The sequence below is a fragment of the Pyxicephalus adspersus genome, chromosome 1 (genome assembly GCF_032062135.1).
Source record: "Pyxicephalus adspersus chromosome 1, UCB_Pads_2.0, whole genome shotgun sequence".
Taxonomy (NCBI): Eukaryota; Metazoa; Chordata; class Amphibia; order Anura; family Pyxicephalidae; genus Pyxicephalus; species Pyxicephalus adspersus.
The window spans coordinates 91,888,511-91,908,946 of record NC_092858.1 but is presented as its reverse complement, the minus strand read 5'-3'; the positions used below and the strand labels follow the sequence as shown (position 1 = coordinate 91,908,946).

At 35.0% G+C, this 20,436-nt stretch overlaps 1 protein-coding gene across 1 annotated transcript in view; it reads right to left on the bottom strand.

Annotated features, from left to right (window-relative positions):
- Positions 1-13,122: 13,122 nt before the first annotated feature.
- Positions 13,123-20,436, bottom strand: part of C1H1orf94 (chromosome 1 C1orf94 homolog) — a 65,725-nt gene continuing 58,411 nt past the window's right edge. The window contains exons 4-6 of the mRNA XM_072398704.1: positions 16,254-16,444; positions 14,097-14,205; positions 13,123-13,256 (exon numbers count right to left, since the gene is read on the bottom strand). Coding sequence (XP_072254805.1) covers positions 14,127-14,205; positions 16,254-16,444 — 270 coding nt within the window. The 3' untranslated portion in view covers positions 13,123-13,256; positions 14,097-14,126. The remainder of the gene's footprint in view (positions 13,257-14,096; positions 14,206-16,253; positions 16,445-20,436) is intronic.

The following is a 20,436-nucleotide window of genomic DNA, read 5'->3' as shown; positions in this document are numbered from 1 at the left end:
CATCTACCAAGCATAAATGAGCAGTGCACAATGTACTCATATTCACAGGCTAAAAGGGCAACCCCTGCATAAATGGCATCATTAATAGAAGTAAAATATAGTAAGGTGAATGTGTAACCTACAGTAAAGCTCAGAAAAATACTTATTTAACAATCTATAAAAACATAAAATATATATATATATAGATATATGTTTTATATATATATATATATATATATATATATATATAAAACAAATAAAAACTAAACACATTTAAATTAACTTTACATATAATTGGTCGGCATGGGTTCATACATAGTAAGCAAGTTTCTTGCTTACTGTGGGGCAGTCCTGGTAATTTGGACGTTGTCCCATGTGCATGTCCTGTAGGCTGTCCTACAGAATCAAGATCAAGGACATTGGGCAAATTGGTAACAAGGTGTCCGTTATGTAATTATGCCAGATGGATGGGGTAAATTCTTCTTGCTTGATAATCAAAGTATGCGTGAATTTTCCTTCCACTGACAAATATCACAGGGAATTGTTTTTACTCTTCCTGACACCAATCTCACTAGCACCAACAACATAGAACTTATTTCCTTCCACTGTCACAAACAGCAATGACTTGGGGCCTGTTTACCTCCTATTAACACCAATTTATTATTTTATTTATTATTTACTATATTATTATATATTTATTATAATATGTATTTTATTACACAATTATTTTACTCCAACAGACAACAACAAATGTTGTATCCCAATAACATAAAGGATATGGTGCTTACTTACTACCCACTGATACCAATGATGGGCAGAATTTATCCCACATTCAAAAATGACATGGAAATGATTTTCCTTCTATTAAAAGTAATGATATGAAATTATTGTTCTCCCACTTAAAACAATGATGTTTCTTTTTTTTATTAACCGACTGCACCATTGATGGGTTTGTTTTGCAACTGACATACACAACGGTAAGTACTTTTCTCACACTGACATTAGTAATGGGGTTCTTTTTTAGCTGACACCAACTAAGGGTTTTCTTTTGTACCCACTTACACCACAAATAAGGTATTTGTTTTTATTCAGCTGACACCAAAGATATAGGGATTATTTTACTCTCACCAACTTTAAAAAATTTTAGTCATTTTTTTCCTATCGACACCAGAAGCTCAAAGCTTGCAACTGGTTCAGTCAACAGGGATTTTTTTTTTACTCTTACTTAGCCAGCACATTGACATACATAAAAAAGCTTTTTTTTTACTGAGATAAAATATTAACCAGTGATATGGGGCTTATTTTCCTCCAACTGAGACCTGCGATGGAGCTTACTTTCCATTGGTAATAACAATTTATCTTTTTTTCCTCTGACTGATTAGCAAAATGCAGCTTGTTGTAAGGAACTAACATGAAGAATATCGGGCTTATTATCCTTTCACTGACACCAATGATAGGAGTTGCTGTCCTTTAACAGGCACCAATGGCAAGCCTTATTTTCCCTCCATCGTACCTGTATGGGGTTAATTTAATTTAGGTACTACCACTAATGACAGGCCTTACTTTTATTTTGAAACCAACAGAATTGTGTTAATTTTATCCCACCTGCACCAACATGGTACTTTTTCATACCACTGACAACAACAATATGGATCTAAGTTTATGACATTTTTTTTCAAATCATGTCCGAGACACCCTAGTCATCTTTTGACTCTATCTTCTTTCCTATGAATACTAGATACCAACAATGCCACCCAATACAAGTTCTTTACAGCTCCATGCAGACTCTCAATGTCTGGAAGAACTACTGGTATTTTTCATGTCAGCACTGGAACCTCTGGCCTTTGGCACAGTTACCTCGAGCACAGCCAACCTGCAACATCCATCACATTTTCTTGAATAGAGAAAAAATTATTCCATTAGAAGCTTTGACACATTACCACCTCTCCAGTAATCTTTGGGATTCTTTCAGATCTGTTTTTCTGTTTAAAAGGTAAAAGCTAAAAAAATGTTTGCAAGAATGTCATTTAGGTGATATAAGCAAGTAATATCTGTGCAAGCAATCAGCTGGAGTCTTAGGGTTGGTTGGAGTTGAGATAGCAACTTGCAGGGACTGCCCCTTCAGTTTACCAATAACACTGACCATAAAAATCTCAAATAACTTAGAGGGAGGCAAGCTCATCTTTTTTTTTTTTTTTCATGCTGCAACAATACTAAGATGTTCATCATACTGTGATTCTTATTTTATCTCACTTGATAACTTAACATCACTCACCCCTTAACATTGGCATGGGACCTATTTTTCCTCCTATTCAAACCAATTATATGGCGTTTATTTTCCTCCTACTGACACCAATAACTTATTATTTCTATTATCTGCTTACAGCTGAATCTAAAGAAAAAGCTTATTTGATCCAATGAAAATGCCTGTTTTATTCCAGCAGCATCAATGATGGTGTTTTATTTTTACATTTACCTTCACCAGTAATAGAACTTTTTTCCTTGCATTGAAACCTATGATTGGGCTTATTGTATCTCAATGATAGTATTGATAGGTTTATTTTTATTCCCTCAGACACCAGTAATAGGAGGTACGTTTCACTAATTGACAATATTAGGACTTAATTTATCTCATTAACACTGACATGAGACTTATTTTTCTCCCATGAACCTCTCCTAATAATATGAAGTTTATTTTGCTCCCACTTACACAAACTACAGAGCTTGTTTTATCTCAGTGCCACTATCAACTAAGTTTAATTGTACACCTACTGACAACATAGTTGAGATTAAATGTAAGTACCACTAACCAATGATGGAAATTCTTTTAGTTTGCTGAAACCAATTTTCTTCCCATTAACATTGACTATATGGGTCTTGATTACTCCTACTGGCACCATCCACATAGGGCTTATTTTCTTTCCACTGACATCAACCACATGGCTTACACAGAAACCAATGATGGGGCTTACTTGATGCCACAAACATGGTACAATGATTTTATTTTCTCCAACTGACATCAACAATAGGGTTTATTTTTACTTCCAATGAAACCAATGTTGGAAGATATTTTCCTAAAACCAATCAATTATGGGGCTTATTTTGTTTCACTGGCACCAATGATATGGTTCCTATTCTCCTACTACTGACACAAAAGATCAATTTTTGATATATATATTTAACTTTGGTGCAGATGCAATCACATTTTCATTCACCACACTTTCCTATGATGCAGATTTCAGTTTGGCTTACAGTTTGGTCAATTACAAGCTGCCAAGGTAATATAGCAGCAAAGCAACCTCAAACCAGAACATTTCCACCCTCTTTTCTCCATCATGCTTAGAGTTTATTTGAGGTTCCTTTCCAAAAATGCTTATTTAATTTTGCAATATATATGTCTATCGTTACTGTGGGCATACAAGGCTATCTGTCTTGCTTTAACATGCTGTGTTTTGTCAGAAAAATGTTCTCCTGGACCAAGTCTCATGAAGGGTAAATTGGTACAATCTGATAGATTAGATAAATATAGAGGCATTTGCTTTTAGGCATCCACAACCTTTTTCGTAAGGGCCTCAGAGAGTTTTTTTGATCTTGACATGATGGCCATCCATAGCAAAAAAAAACCCCAAGGCCGTATATATCTGAGGGTAATATGATTAGCACTTTATCTGGAATACCTGCTTCAAATTTCATAGACTAACAGGGTTGAGCTAGGGAGACCCCCTGTAATACAACAAACAACTTGAACAACTATGGCCATTAGGTGACTAATATAGAAATAAAGCTCAGGGAGCATACCATGGCTAGTAAACCTTAAAACAGTCAAACAGGCAGACCTATGTTCCTTAAGTAAATTATTCAGGTAAAGAAGGCTAGGTGTGATAATTTGCATTCAGCATTAAGTATACTGAAAAAAAAATAAAGAATCAATTTCAGTAAAGCAACTATAGTCATATCCCGAGTAATCAAGGGACCTTTGGATGAGGAATTCTAAACGCACAGCTACACGTTAAACTAAACGTCAGCTACATGAGAACGGTGAAAGTTACTCCAGGGTATTGCATTTTAAAGCTGGGCCTGTTAACCAGAGTCTCCCAAAGTTACCATGCCCCGGTGACTAGCCCTATTATATTCCACTGACACCATACTAAGGGTATAATATTGCTTCTATTGACACCAATAGTGGGGTGCCTAGAACAATGTTTTAGGCTTTATTCTCTACCTCTGTCAACCTCTACTGACATCAACAATATGGGTCTTATTTTACTCCTACTGATGCAAATGATATGGTACCTATTTTACACCCACTGATACTAAAGGTATGGGGATTTTTGGGGAAAACTATTCTCTCACAGCAACAACTGGGCTAAAAATAGGGTTTATATTTCTTACATTTACATTCACATGACATGACCGCAACAACCGCTTATTTTATCCAACTTACATCAAAACTATGGAGCTAATATTACTCTAACCCATACCAATGTGTGACTTATTTCACTCTCTCTAGGACTCCTTTTTTTTTGTCTCACTGACAACAATGATGGGGTTTACTAATTCTTATTTTCCTCCTTCTGATGCCATTTACTCGACCTTTAACCTACTGTCACCATTTTTTTTAATTCCCTTAAAACCAACGATATAAAAATATTTAGTATTTATTTCCAAATCCTAAAAAGATGAAGTTTATTTATTCTCATTGACATTACCGGTGTGGTACTTTTTTTTATCTTTTCAATATTTCTTATTAGAATTTTGAACAATATAACAACAATACAGGATGTAAACGTACATACAACAAAGGTGTGCACATGACTGCATGGAAACATCTTATAAAAATTAAGACGTGGTTTATTTTTATCCCACTGACTACGGTAATAGGGCTTAATAAATCCAGCTGTTGCCACCAATAGAATGGGTTTTTATCCTTCCACTGATGCCAATGTCTTGATTCATTTTAACCAATATTGTAGCTCATTTGTATTGCTACAAATTCCAACAATGGAATTTATTTAATCTCACTGACACCATTTACAGGGTAAATTTTTACAACCACTAGTACCAATGATGGAACATATTTTTCCTAGTGCAACTAATGATGGAGTTTTTTTTATGTTGCTGACACTATTTATTGGACTTTATTATATCCATTGGACACCAATAATGGAGTTTGTTTTATCCCATGGACAGCAATGATGGAGCTTATGTTATCCCACTGACACCAATGGCATTGGACTTTTTTCCTGACATTGATTCCAAAGGAAAAAAGGATTTTTCCCCTTGGGCACACAAAGATTGTACATCCAATGTTAACTATTTGGACAGGATCCATTGTGGCTTGCATGAGTTGCACTGTAAACTTGTGAGTGGCATTTTATGCCTTATTCTTTTAAAAGAGAACACAGTTTCACAAATGAAAACGCTGGGGCTAATATATCATTAAATTGCATGTAAAAACGGTATGCAAAAAAGGTGCTTATCCATATGAGCTGTTCATTGATGCACTTTTTGATCAGTGAGCGTTCTTTACTCTGCTGTTTATTCATTAATGGATTCAAACAATAATACAACAGCATAGACTAATAGTTAATTAGTCTGAATTGTGGCAGCTGTGCCCATTTCACCTGCGCCTAAAAAGATGCCCTAGCTACATTGTTTGGTTTGCTGATCGAGTATGACTTTATCTGTAAAATGTTATCTTGGATTTTTTCATTCTGGTAGAATCAGGACTTGGGCCTCGGGGATATATCTTACAGCAGAGTGCCACTCCAGAGTGTAAGCATCGTTGTTTAAATTTTTTTTTACGTGTAGTGACACAAACTCATTGTATACACACACTCATATATAACAAGGGGGTTATTGGCACCAGAATGTGACTCATTATTATAGGAGGTATTACAAATGCTAACTTGGGGGTTAGTATAAAAAGGGGGGTCCACCTTTACAAAAAAAAAAATTAAAGTTTTATTTTCAAAGCCTTTTAAAAGGGTAGCTCTTTTTTTTTAAATACCCTTTATTCAACTTGTTACCTTCTTGGGTAGGGAATGAGGCAGCCAATGTGAGGCAAAAGTCATTTGATAAAATCCAGACCCACGCCTGTCCCCCACATTGGCCAGGAACATCACAAGGACTATGTTGTGGGGGTCTGCAGGCTGGGAGAATTTTTGGAATCCTTTTAAGGCAATACTCGAAATTACACAAAAGATCTTGGGAGAACATAAAAAGAACAAAATTACCAAACATGAAAACCACCCCAAACAAAACAAAATACATTTAGACAAAGATGGGTGGGTTCCAAAAACCTGCAGGAGAAGATTCTGGCTGGGAGGCATTGCACTTACTTATATCGAAAAAAGTGTGTAGGGAAAAATACAAACCAAAAAAAAGAAGGCAATAAACAAGGAAATACAAAAGCAGAATTAAAGAGAAAAACAAAATCAATGTGTGATCCTGGACTGTAAATAAAATTTGAACAATTCATACCTTTACCAGTAGCTAAATAACAATGAAGATAGTAGTTATTATTATGACCTATGAATATCCACAAAAGATGGTTTAAAAGTAGATGAAGAGAAAAAAAACGATTTAGTAAATAAGTCTCTAAAACTAACATGGTATGTATGCAGATAAACAAGTATGGTATATGTCAGAGCTATATAAATGTATAATAATAGTGTGAGGGGGGGGGGGGGGGGGGGGTTAGAGAAGAACAACATTAGACTGGCCCAAGTAAACCATTTCCCTGAAAGTTGGCGCCTCAATAAATTGACCTGAACTACTGATAAATTGTTGTAGCTGATCCAGGCATGTGTGCACCAATGAGTGAGGAACACTACAGCCACAGACAATTTTCATGATTCTGCCATGTGCAAATGTGGCTGTTTGAAAATTTCATCCATGCTACCTCAGTTAAAATAATTCTGTTCAAGGATATCTTTCCAGGTGTGAATATGGGCACTTGTGTAAGAGTTGGGTGATTAAAAAATAAAAATTTTCCACGGTGCTACTATATTCAAATAGGCATTCACAGACCACAAGTTATGGATAATCATTTATATATGTACACATTTATATATATTATATCCATGAGCATAGGCATGTGTACAGATAAATAAATAAATGCAAAAAAATTTGAGCAACTCTATTCATTTGCTGTTCTTGACAAACATATCTCCCATGTAACCTCCTTAACATTTACTACGTTTGTGAATCTTTCTTGTTGAATATAACGTTTTAAGCCAGGGTTTTGTACAGGTTCAGCTAGCATTTAGTATTGTGTTTTATTGATTTTTGAACAATAATATTTTTACAGCCATTTTTGACATCTGTGCACACATCATGCTATATTGTACCTGTTAGAAGGTATACAATTTACTGAACATTTGTTGGTGAATTTACCATATGTATAATATCACGGGTTTGTAACAGTGAATACAGTAAGAATACAGTTTGGTTGTTCCTCCTAGTCACTTTTTGACGCAATGGTGTGATGTTTATCTACTCAGCCCCAATAGTTTACCAGCATCACATAAATACCATTGTACATATTGTACAAAAACCTGTAAATTAGCCAATATATAATTTATTAAACTGCATTTGTGTGCAAGAGAGCTTGTTCAGTAATATGCACAGCATTTTCACAATTAACATGGAAATTGGCCTATAATTCATTCCACAGTCATAATCCCAAACCACGATATGACTGGGACAAAAGACTCTGATTTTCTGTGTCTCCTCTGGGTAATCGTTGTAATGTTCATTGGTCATACAGCGATATGAAAGATAATCAGCAGCTTTACTTGGTGATTTCACTCTATATTTTAACATGAAAAATGATAACTTTGTATCCTATACGGTTACTTAATCAACCCTTTTCTTCTAATGTAATTGAATATATTCACTAATTCCCAGTTTGTCATCTTTATCTGAGGCAAGGAAAGTAAATGTAGTAAATTAGATCCTTTATTCTGTTTATTAAATTTGAAATACTTCAGTAGGCTGTTAGTGTGCAGAACACAAAACAGAATTAATATACTACGGGCAGACATATATCAAGTTTTGTTAGTATATATGGTTTTTTTGTCTTAACACAGAACCTAACCGATTTTGACTTTATAATGCACATGAATGAATGAAATTTTCATTTTTCTTTTATGTCATAATGCAATTATGGAAACCTTTTCTTTGTAAAATATGAACACTGTCTTTGTATTTTCTTAGAATACTTGCCTATTTCTGGCACTTTGAGTTACTGACCTGGAACAAGTCAAACAATTGAAGTCAGAGCATGTGATATGCATACTTGTTCCAGCTCGGTGACGCAGAACAAAGCAATTTGGATCACCATGATAGCCAGCATTTCTTTCAAAAGGAGAGATTCTTCAAAAGTAGAGTTTTCCTTTAAGGACCTATTGAGACTTCTATTTAATACTCCAATTAAGACTTTTAATGTTGACCTCATTGTAAGGTGCTGGCAGCCAACTGTAATAAATGGGTTGCCTTAAAGCGGAACTTTCATATTTAAAAAAAAATTAAAACTTACCTTTACTTACGAAGAGCCCTTGATCCCATCCAAGAGCCTTCCCCATTCAGCCCCATGCTGTCCAAGATTTCTTCGTCTTTCTGGCTTGGACGAATCCCCGGCACTGCAATCTTCCTCTAGGTTCTTCTAATGTAATGGTGTTTCCTCCTGCACATGCAAACAAAATATGCAGATCTCACTGCGAATGGGTGAGATTGGAACTTGTTCTATACATTCCAGAAAAGTCCAGAAATTGAGATCAGGCATGCACAGAAGCAGCAGCTCGAGACCACCTGGGATATATTGACATATGTATCTCAGGAGGCTCTGGGGTTCCCATTCAGTCTTTACCATTACTGCTGTAAAGACTAAAGGGAAAGGGTACTCTCCAAAAAAAAATTAAAAAAATATATTATTTTCATTATATAAAGGGTTAGTCATCCTTTCACATAATGAAAATCTCATAATAAGTCCGGTATAACTCAATGCATATTCATTAACACTATGTCTGATTGTGCTTCAGTACAGTGGAAGATTACTTCCAAATTCACCTATTTTATATTCCTGAAGTTACTGTTACTTAAATAGGTAATAATGTTCATAGCTGGTGCATATATTGGAACAGGGCATACTTACAGAGCTCCTTATAGCGGTGAAAAACTCTGAGCATTTATCAAAAACTGCCAAATGATATGAATTTCAGTTTATTGTAATAGCTCCTTCCTTGAAACATGATACACAGTGATGAGGAACACATTTATACAGATGATATATTATGTAAGGTACCTCTGACTGTAACTATACATTACAATTAATTTCCAGTTGTAATCCTTTTCAGTGTTGCATGGTGTTTGCTTAATGTTTTATGTTTGTGTGCATACTCCATCGCCTACCAAATCATGCACATTTACCTATTTTTTTATACTAGTGATTTATTCACTGCATTAAGAAGACTTCAGCCTTGAGTGATGTGTAGGCTATTGAAAGTATAACAAGGGCTATGCACTTATGTGCCTAATAATATTGCGTGGGCAACATAAGAACTATCCATTATTACATCTGTGCTTTTTAATTGCATGGTTTCTTTTTTATTTTTACCTTTATTTGCTCAATTATATGGACTCTGTAAAATCACTAAATTGTAAACCTGCCAAGACTGCCTGTGAATAGTTATATTATTTTAGCGCCATGCATTATGCTATCTATAAACGCAGTATGTTTCATATAAACACTTGAACTTCCTTGTTCTTCTTCAATGTCTTCTTTCAGTTCGGAGCTAGAAATCTAAAAATGAGGAAAGTAGCAGTACTATGGAAGTTTGCAGTAGCAGTACTAGGAAGTGCTTGATAAGTGAAGTAGTTGAACAGCAGCAGAGCTCTCAGCCATGGCATTATTACAATATATTGAAATTGGAAAAACAAGGTATTTTTTGTGCCCCAATAACAATCCATCTCTATAGATATATGTAAGCGATGTATGTGCAGCAAGCCAAACAGAGGCCATTCCAACAGAGCAAATCATCAATTTAAATTATAACTTATCTGTACATATTTTTAATTATACATGTATATGCATGTTAGGGTAGGTGACAGAAAATTTTTAAATATTTAATATGGAAAAGGTTTGGGTAAAGTATGTAAAGCCTATGCAAAGGCATAATGGATCATATATCAAAATTACTGTTTGCTTTCCTACTAGGTAGATTTATCACACTCTGTGCCCCTGATTCATCAAGCAGAATCGGATTATCGGTCGCGCATTCGTATTCGCGATCCGAAATCGTACGCAATCGCGCTATTCAGCAACTGAAAAAGATCGCGGCCGGAGCCGCACATCTCCGGCAGCTTTACACTGGCGAGCTTGTATTAAAAGATTCGCGCTCCCTATTGTGAAGGCTGGAATCCGGCTGGCAGTGAGGCGAGTGTACGCGCACACTCGAGTCCGGACCGCGGTAATCCGTGATCGATGGGCGCGTGTACTTTCGCGCTTCCAGCGAGCGCGGATTTTATTGATGAATCAGGGGCTTTGTCTTGCTGATCATTGGCATTGACAAAAAGGAGTGAATAAAACAAAATGACAATTGTCACCAGAATAGGAGGTGAGGCTAAATATTTCAATGGAGAAATGTATTAAAGATCTCCAAGGCTGTAGAGGATACACCTTCATCAGTGAAGCTAGGTGATCCAGCAAACCTGGAAGGGTTTTCTTCAAAGTCATTTGCTATTTGCTAGCAAATGTTTTGAATCCTTGACCAGATCCACTCCAGGTTTGCTGGATCACCCAGATTTATTGATGAAAGTGTATTCTCTCCAGCCTTGGAGAGCTAATAAATCAGGCCCACTTCCTCAATCAAAAACAAGTTTGTCTCAATATACTTTATGGCCTCTGTATTCTGCTTTAGTTTTTATCATTAAAACAGGCCCTCTGATTATCTCAGCAACACATTCAAGACATCCAAGACGCTCAAAAGTCAACCCACATTTTTAAATATTGCAGCATGCCCACAAGTAGTTAATTTGCCAGTAAGCAATTAGCAAATATGCTTGATGATTTATAGAAAATTTGCTGATTTACTTCTGGATGCAGTTATGACTCTGCATGACTGTGTAATGATTCAGTATTACTCATAAACCCTTGTCTTCCATGCTGGGTGTGCTAGGCTTCATTACATTCTGTAATTGGTCTTCCATAAGGAGAATGGAGTTTTTCGAACAAGTTGTTGGAGTGTTACAAATGAAACTTTTTTTTTTATCACAAACATAGCACAAGATTCCAGAAATATAGCAATTGTTTGGGAATTGGTGCATAATGGTAAGGACCATCTATTCTTATAACACAATTGCAAGTAAAATTTTACATATTAAAATGAAAAGGGTGAGCTGTATTTTTTACATACATATGAATATGATTTTAGGCATACATATTCATTATATACATGCAACATCTCAGTTGCTAAGATACATGCTACATTTTTGCACCTGACTTACTTGCATCACTAGCAAGATGAAAATAGTCCTCCCAGGTGTTGGCAGGGTGGGAAATATTGTGTGATTCTGAACTCTTTTCACCAGGGTAGTATTCATGTAAAATACTTGTTTAAGAGGTCTGAAGGTAATCAATACAAATCAGCATTATTTACTGTAAAGTTTCAATACAGGTGTGATCAAACAATAATAGTTACTTACCAAAGTAATAAATAAAACATATTTCATCAAAGTCACACAGATAATCAACAGCTGAAAAATAATCAGTGACATTTCAAAACTAAGCTAAAAAAGTTTTTTTTTTAAAGAATCTACTTCTCTTTATCATACCATATCATACCTTTGTCATGCCAACTGTTAAAATGAACTGGCTAATACTGTTGTTGTAAAAAAGCAGCACAACCATTGTTAAGCAAGCACTTTCCCAAGTTCAGATTTTTTTTCATCACATGATCTGTTTCTATATATTTTTTTTCCTGCCTGCAACATTTTAAAGAGTTTTACATTACAGGTCTGTGCACAAAAGACAACCCTTTTTTATACCAGCATACCGTAGTATCACCATTGTGCCAAAAAAATAATGCTCTTACTGTGGAGAAAACTCATATGTTGTTTTCAATGGCTGTAGTGTTCAGATTTATCCTTTAAAGTGGACCTTTCAAGAATGCATATTATTATTATTTTTGTCACCCCACACACTTCCTAATGTACCTATCACCCCCTATATGTTGCAATGGATGAATGAGTAAAAACCTTTAGTATCCTCCATTCTCTATATAGCAAGGCCAGTGAATTTTTAATGCCAGCCCTTTATTTCAGTATGTATAGCACTGATATATTAAAGCTGACCTTTACACTCTCTATTTCAGTGATCACTATTGAAAATATGCACCAGGTCACCTCCTACATCCTGAGTGGGAAATGTGCCTTAATGGGTATCAGACAGTATCTGCGTGGTGGTTGCTTGGATCTAATAGCTAATGTCTACCAAGAATTCATTTTTTATACAGATGTCATTGTTGAGCCCCAAGACTTATGCTTCTGCCATGAAAAGAGGGTCTCCCCTCTACCTGTAAAAGCTGTGTGTGTGATGGGTAAATAGGAATCTTTTAAACTGTCTGTTGCATTTAGAGCAAATTCTACAATTCAGTATTTGTATTCAGGTTCACAGTAAAGCCCAAGTCTTTCATGTTACAATTGCATTGCCTCCAAGATTGCTACAAGTACTTTGAACATTTTCTTCTTGAGACAAAGGTAGATCTCACTTCTTCTGTGATTACTCTTGTGTGAAACACACAAAAGAGAAGCTTAGCAATGCTACACTGTATGAGAGCCTCTGATAAGAATGCAATCATAATTAGTTATTATTTTCTGCAAAGGTCCCAGATTACAGCTGCTATTTAAATTTATGTTGCGTATCAGACAAAAGCATAGGACTGGATATTGTAAGCATCATAAAACAGAGAATGTAGTGTAATTATTACATCTTTCACAACAAGATTATCTTAAATATTGTGTTTATGTGTTTTATCCTTCACATACAATAATTCAGAGTAAACTAACTGACAACAAAGTAATTTTAGTGGATTGCATCATTTGTAAGAAAATACATATGCTTTGAATTAACATTTGAATAAATATCTTTTTTCATTTTATTGTACAGAAAAACAAAGAAACCAAGCACAGGAAAACTGAATACAAATCTAAGGGGATAAGGGTAAGGCTTCTCTAGGTTCCAGATGGAAAAAGATGTCTTTAGTTCTGGCATTGTTCTGTAGAGAAAGAAACATATCAATATTGGATACTTAAGCATGCTACTGAATTAACCATTTAAAAGCTGTTTTATCACTTTAATGAAAACCTTTTTTTTAATGATATAGTTAAAAATCTAACAAATGAAACATTTACAAATAAACATTTAGAGGTTAATTTATAAACAATTTGCACAGCGAAGTTGTTCGATATAAATACTTGTTTAATTAGGACAGGCAAATGTACTCAAGAGTAAAAGATAGAGATGGTCAAATGTACTTCAATGTACTCAAAAGGCATTAAGTAGACATGGGCTAATGTACTAAGATGTGCACTACAAAGTGTAAATACAATGTAAAGGTAAACATAATGTAATGCTCAATGTAGTAATCAATGAAGAACAAAGTTGCCAGACAAGAGCTGCTATGTGCCTGTGAGAAGCACCGAATATGAATGGTTGTTGGATAAAACACTATCTTTTTGGATGGTTACCAAGGCATGTAATGGGTATGTCGCTAATGGAGAGACATTGGACAAATCTGTTATGCTAACTGTTTATATATGAACCCCTGTAATACAGGTTACCCATGACACTGAAAAATCCTCTGACTTTGGCTTTACACAGTTCATGCATAATGACCATAGTCATAATGTTCATATGACCCCCTAACAATGCCAAGAGAACAGCATGGGCTGTAAGCTACTCTACAGAGCTAGATCAGGTGTTGGGTAAGTCTAGAAATTATTTATTGCTGTATAAAGCTAGCAAGATAGGCCCTAAACAATATTATGCAATAAAATGTTTGTGTGCTGCAAAACATAAAGCAGATGTTTATTAATAGGATACAGAAGTTGGATACCTGTTTATCACTTCAGGAAACAATCAAAGATTAAAATGGCTTCATGCTATTTCCAACTGAGCTGTCATATGTCCTATTCAGTACTGTTCTTGTATTAGTTAAACTGAACCTGAAACACAAAAAGAAATTGGAATCTAATGAAGGAAACATTAAACATATTATTTCTCAGGTAGTAGTAACATAACAGCCCAATACTATAAATAACATTTGTTCTACGGAAATCTCACAACAATATTGACCTTTTAACACAGGACTCTGAAAATAATTTTAAGCATTTTTCTTGGAATTATAATAGTCAGGTCTGAAACATATGTATTTGAAAAACAATACCTTATCATTGCAGTTAAGAAAATTACATTTAAGAAGTTTAAAGTGTATTGAAATATGAATATAAAGAGATTGCATTTACTATACATTTTTACTTATAATTACATCAAAACAATATTTTAGTTATATATGTGGTATGCCTGTTAATTTCTGACTTATGGTCCACCTCAAAATTTTGGATCTATTTTTAGATATTCCAGAACCATCTGTTTTATTCCTTGTAATATAAAACAAGTTAGCTTCTATCCCACCCATAGTCTTCTTTTTAAATTCATTAATTTTTGTTCTATGTTGGTAGGGACTTTTTAAAGTTTAAGTTGTCAAAGTACAGCAGATACTTTTTACTCACCCTGTGTTCTTTTAACTTCCTTTTTATTTCAAGCAAGAACAGCGTGCATCTAAACCACCTCACATTATTTAACCTGCATTTACCACACCCTTCCTATTCCCTTAGATAAAATAAAACTCAGGCATTCACCAGATAGGCCTTTTGTCCCTGAATAAATCGGTCCTGATGCTGGTCAGTTTTTACACTGCTAAATCATCTGTACTATCCAAACTGAAATGAGTTAGATTGGGGTGCTGATGCTATATGTATGCCAAGCTAATTGTAAAAGAATCATATTTTGGTATCCTGTCTAGTGGTCAGAATAGTGTTTTCATGTGTGCCACATCCCAGAAAAATAATTTTTTTGTGTCACATTTGGATGAAGGAACTTTATAGGCACATGTTATAAAAGATAATCAAAAAAATAACTTTTATTTTATATAATAAAAAACAAGTAAAAAATCACAATGCAATGAATGTGATATATAATCTTAACAAGTGATACTGGATAAATAATTTGAGATCCCCATTGTGCTGTTCTGGCTATGCTGTTCTGAGACTTTTTGACCCGCATGCAATCTATTGGAGAAGACATCCACCTGGAGTGGTGATATTTATGTATTCCTATTTATTGGTCTCGATACATTTCCTGAAGAAGCGAGGGATACCCACGAAATGCGTCGAATTATGATTCCATTTAACTATGCGAGACCATATTACACATGGAAGATGTTTTTATAAATTATCTGTGTGATTTTTTTACTTGTTTTTTAATGTGAAAAATAAAAGTTATTTTTTGATTATCTTTTATAACATGTGCCTTAAATGTCTCTTTATCCAATTGTGATACACAAATAATTGTAAAAGAAATCTAGTTTATATTGTTCCAGGACTGAAAAAATCATACTGTCCCATATCAACACATACAGCTTTAAGGTATCCCCAAAGCATTTACTTTAGAGATTTACATTCTAAGTTTGGGTTTGAAGAATTTCGAAAAACATTTTGTATTGTAGATAGTGTCATTGCCATGACCATAACCTAGAACCCTACTGTTGTTCATGTGCAAAACCTGTGCTGTGCCATGTTGCCCACTGTACAGACATGCTAGTAAATGAACATGCTAGTAAATGCTAAATTCTCACAACCTGCAAACAACAATCGCTTGCATCAGGAGACACCACGTTTTCGTGCTATACCCTGCCTTACACTAGACTATTTTCCTATGTAAATTTCAAATATCTATTTAGCTGTTTAGAGGTTGGAGCTGTAAAGTTATTTCTGAAAGGTGTAAAAAACTGTCTCTACAAAGAAATGGCCACTTAATTGTAGCTGCTATTCAGTCCTCTCTTGATGTTGTATGATTTTTGTAAATGTAAATTCAGTTCTTTTGTCTGGAGGTTTAAAGGCTTAATATAGAGTATATGTCTGGTTTGTAGAACTTGCATACAAATTGCTTTACATTGCTTTTTTAATAAAAAAGAAAAAAAATGCAGGCCTACCTAAAGACATGATGGTGATACTGTGGTCTACCTCTAGCCATTTGATGAGAATTGCTGATGGTAATAAAGGGATTGGCTGTCATGTTCTGCTGGTACAAAATATTTGGCCTCGAATGTTGAAGGTTATTCACTTGCTGCATTTGTTGTATAAAAATGTACTGAGGAACTTGCTGAAAGGTAACTGGATTGAGCTGTCGACAAGACAAAAAAAAAAAAATTATTAGAGCCTCCAAAGATGGGTGTTATCCTTTGTTTACATTACTTTTTCTGAATATTTTACTTTGAGTTGCAGAAAATCAACACATAAACCAAGGGAAACGCAAGAATATTTTCTTTATTTTGACATTTTAAAAAGCTGGGTAAAATAGAATGGGTAGTATTGGAAGTTAAAAGAATGAAATATGGGAATTGTGCATGTATTGGGGAGATGATATATTTTAGCATACAATTACCTTCTCCTCCATTAGACTTGAGCCATGACCCTTTCTGGTTACTAGCTGAGGTATCTGTCTGTTATACCAACATGATAAGTCCCAGCATTAAAATAAGAAAAAAAGTGCTGAGAAAGCAGTGAGCCAATGTACATGAGTAGGAATAAACATTTCTGGCAATGCTTTCTGTCCCTAGTGTTACTATGGTTGCCATGGTTATAACATTTTCTGAAGGTATTTTCATAGTATTACATTTTTAAAATGGTTGGTGTAACAAATATATAAATTTCCTGTATATATAATAAAACATTCACATACATAAATTGGCAAACAGTTGTCATATGTCTATTTTTTAATTAAATTAATTTAAAATGTAACTTTTTTTAATAATACATTTTTATAGATGTCAAACATATAAATGTGACAAAATATTCACCATTAACTTTATCTGTTTGGCAATAATGCCAATTAATGTTTTGTTCTAAGGCATCCAACTTTTACAAGAATATTTATCATTTGTGTGTTGTTAGGGTCAGTGCATGCCTATAGGTTGGTCAATGGGGGTAGGGGGTTCCGTGTATAGGTTATCAAAGCGCATGCTTATGTGTATGTTTTCATATGTTTAATAAATGTTATTTATTTATTTTTTTTATTCAATACTGTCACACGAGACACAACCACATCCTGTTGGAGCGTTTGCCCTCCCTTTTTACTAAGCCTAAATGTCTGCTGTAGATGTGGATAAAAATCAGTGTCTTATATAACTGCCTGGATACAAATGATCAAACATGTAATCAGCCAGGATGAGCACTTCCTAGATTCACATTGTACCAGCGGCCCAGCTCCAGGTACCTTCTGGGGCCATATCTGTTAACTTTGACACCAGGAACTTGCTGGTATCTTTAAACACAGGAAAAATGGTCTTTAGAACAGGGAATATTAGTACAGGGGAGATGAGAAAGATGGAAAGGTTACTTAAGAGAATGGCACAGTAAGGGTCAAATTAGAAAGGCTCTAATTAGGCATTGCTATAGAGGTCTGCATTGAGAACTACCAACGCTGATCTCCAAGCACTGAACACTAATGTATTGTTCTAAAGCTTCTGTGGATGTGAGAGGTATATCACTAAGCATATCACTAATTAAAGTAATTAAAAGGAAATACATTACTAATTAAACTGTGCAAAATGGGTCACAAAGCAGATTAAAATACATCATTTAAGTTTGAAGATAAAGGTTAAATCAGATCAGAGACATTAGATGGATTTGGCAACACTTTAAAGTCATGGCTAGATCAGAAGACAAGATTTAACTTTTAAGGGTATCTTGCCAGCCCCAAGTTTAGTTAAATAGTTGCAGATTTTTTACACAAAATTGGAATCATTTAATATATATATATATTTCACATTTAAATTAAATACATTTGTATCTAGAAAGCAATACCTGAAACAGATACTTTATATATTTGGGTAGTTTCCACTCAGTTATGCTTATAAAACCCTAAATTTCCAATACCTGACCTCTAGTGAGTCTCCTTCCACCTTTCATAGTGTGAGTATACATATACAGTTTGGCATGGGACAGGGCCAGTCCATGCTTTGACATCAGGAATTAGAGTCAATATTTGAAGAAACTTTATGAAGAAAAGAAAAGTTATCAGGGAGTCCCTGGGACACTCATAAATATATGAAATAATATATACAGGAACATACATTTCTGTACAGGTCCCAAGGTTCTCCTTTGTCATACTACTGCTTTTAAACTAAGCTGAATTTCATTTACTTTGTTGGTTGGTAAGTGTTTATGCAGCTTTTACTTAAGGTGTTGAAAACAGTTCTCACAGCACAGATGTGCAAAGGTGACTATTAACAAGAATTTCAGACTTGTACAGTATATTTTGGACAGAAATCCCACACAAAACTGAATGATAATTGTTCTTGTTTCTAAATTAACAGGGAGAAGGGTTAGTAATGGTTTCAGTATGGACATATTTCTAATATTTATAACCCTAACAAAATTTCCAGGTAACATAGCCTAGCTAGGACTGTCTCCAAGAAACCTTTTTATCTCTGTATGCTGTCAATTTAAACTCAGCAGATCGGTCTTTTGCATGATGAGATGCATTTCCACCAGGTCTACTTTAACAGAGGTTGTTTATATCTGGAAATGATTCATTTCCAGAGCAGTGAACCTCACAATATTTGTGAGTGATTGCTAGCATGACAAGGACTTTAATGGCAGGTACCACTGTTTTATCATACTATGAATCTCTGTGTAATTCAGTTTGGCATGCTGCACTTAGCGTAATAAAGATGCCTCTGTGACACAGAGCTGTACGGCCCATAATGATGTTTACCGCAGACTATGTGTATCACTGTCAGCTCTGCGATGGGCTTGTAATGCACTCAACAGCAGCATGAAGAAATTAGGTAACTGACAACAGATCAACATAATATACTAGCTCTTTTTACCCACATAACTGCTTACAATAACTCTGCTCTTTACTCCTACATAAGCACCCTCTGTAATTTCTCACATTGCTATTGCAATCGCTCTCATTGCTTTTTTTTCTTTAAAGAGGTAATAGCTCCACCATAAATTATTTACCAAAGATGGCTAAAGCAATGGGAGTGATGACTTTGAGACCCAGTAGTAGAGCATGACATATGTAAAATGTATATTACTGTATCTAGTTAAGACACCTATATATTAGTTTGTCATAAAAGCATTTATCATGCAGCATTGTATTACAGAACTGGTGTTTCCTATAAAAAAGAGAAAGAAGACCTCTGTATGGGTATTAGAATGTATTATTATAGTCAAACCATGAATAACTGATTTTTAATTGGTCACTATACATTTACATAACCCGCTGTTGTTGTGTTGTACACTAAATTATTGAGCTTAGTTACACACACCTTTTTATAAAGTTGGACGGACAGAGCTATAAGTTGCAGCAATGTATTAGCTAAATGTCAGCAACCAAACTTTACAAATCCAAATTAATTCTGAACACTATCATTATCAGCTAAATATATTTAAGGATTTGTCTAGGGCTTGCATCTTCAAAAGCAGGTCAGCAGTGTCGCACCCATTATTATTTCTTGACCAAATACTTTTCAGATAATGAGAGTAGCGTACATCTGAATTTTCTTTCTTGTCTATGCATGTGACAAATACAGGCTATGAGAAAAACCGATAAGAGGAATCCTCTGTATGTGCAATCAGAAATTGAACCCTTTTCTCAGCAACAAGTCTACAGGGAAGTTGTGTTTCATGACACAGTATTTCCTGAATTGCTAAAAAAAGGGTTGGATAGGCTTGAAGGAATGCAACAAATGCTTAGCAACATCAGCAATGATCATCAAGACTAAAAATTACTAAAGATGTTTTGGTGCAAGCTAACAAAATGCACAGATATCTGCATCATTCAAAGCAATGTAACCTGGGCTGAACCTTCATTTATGTAAAATGGTATGCCTATTGATTTGGCATGGTTTAAAACAAACATACATTTCTGTTCAATAGGCCTGATTTTTTAACCACCTGATGTCTAGATTTCTGTACCAAAAGCGTTACAGGTTTTCATGAAATTTTTTTAAATTGTAGATGTAAGGAACTTACCCGCCCTGCGAGCCTGCGGTGTCCCTGGGGTTCCCAGCCACAGAGGGAGACCCCTCAGTAGCAAGCAGCATAATAACCAAGGCTGCTCTTCTGCTCACAGCTTGTCTGTCTCTGCAGGCGGAGGGATCC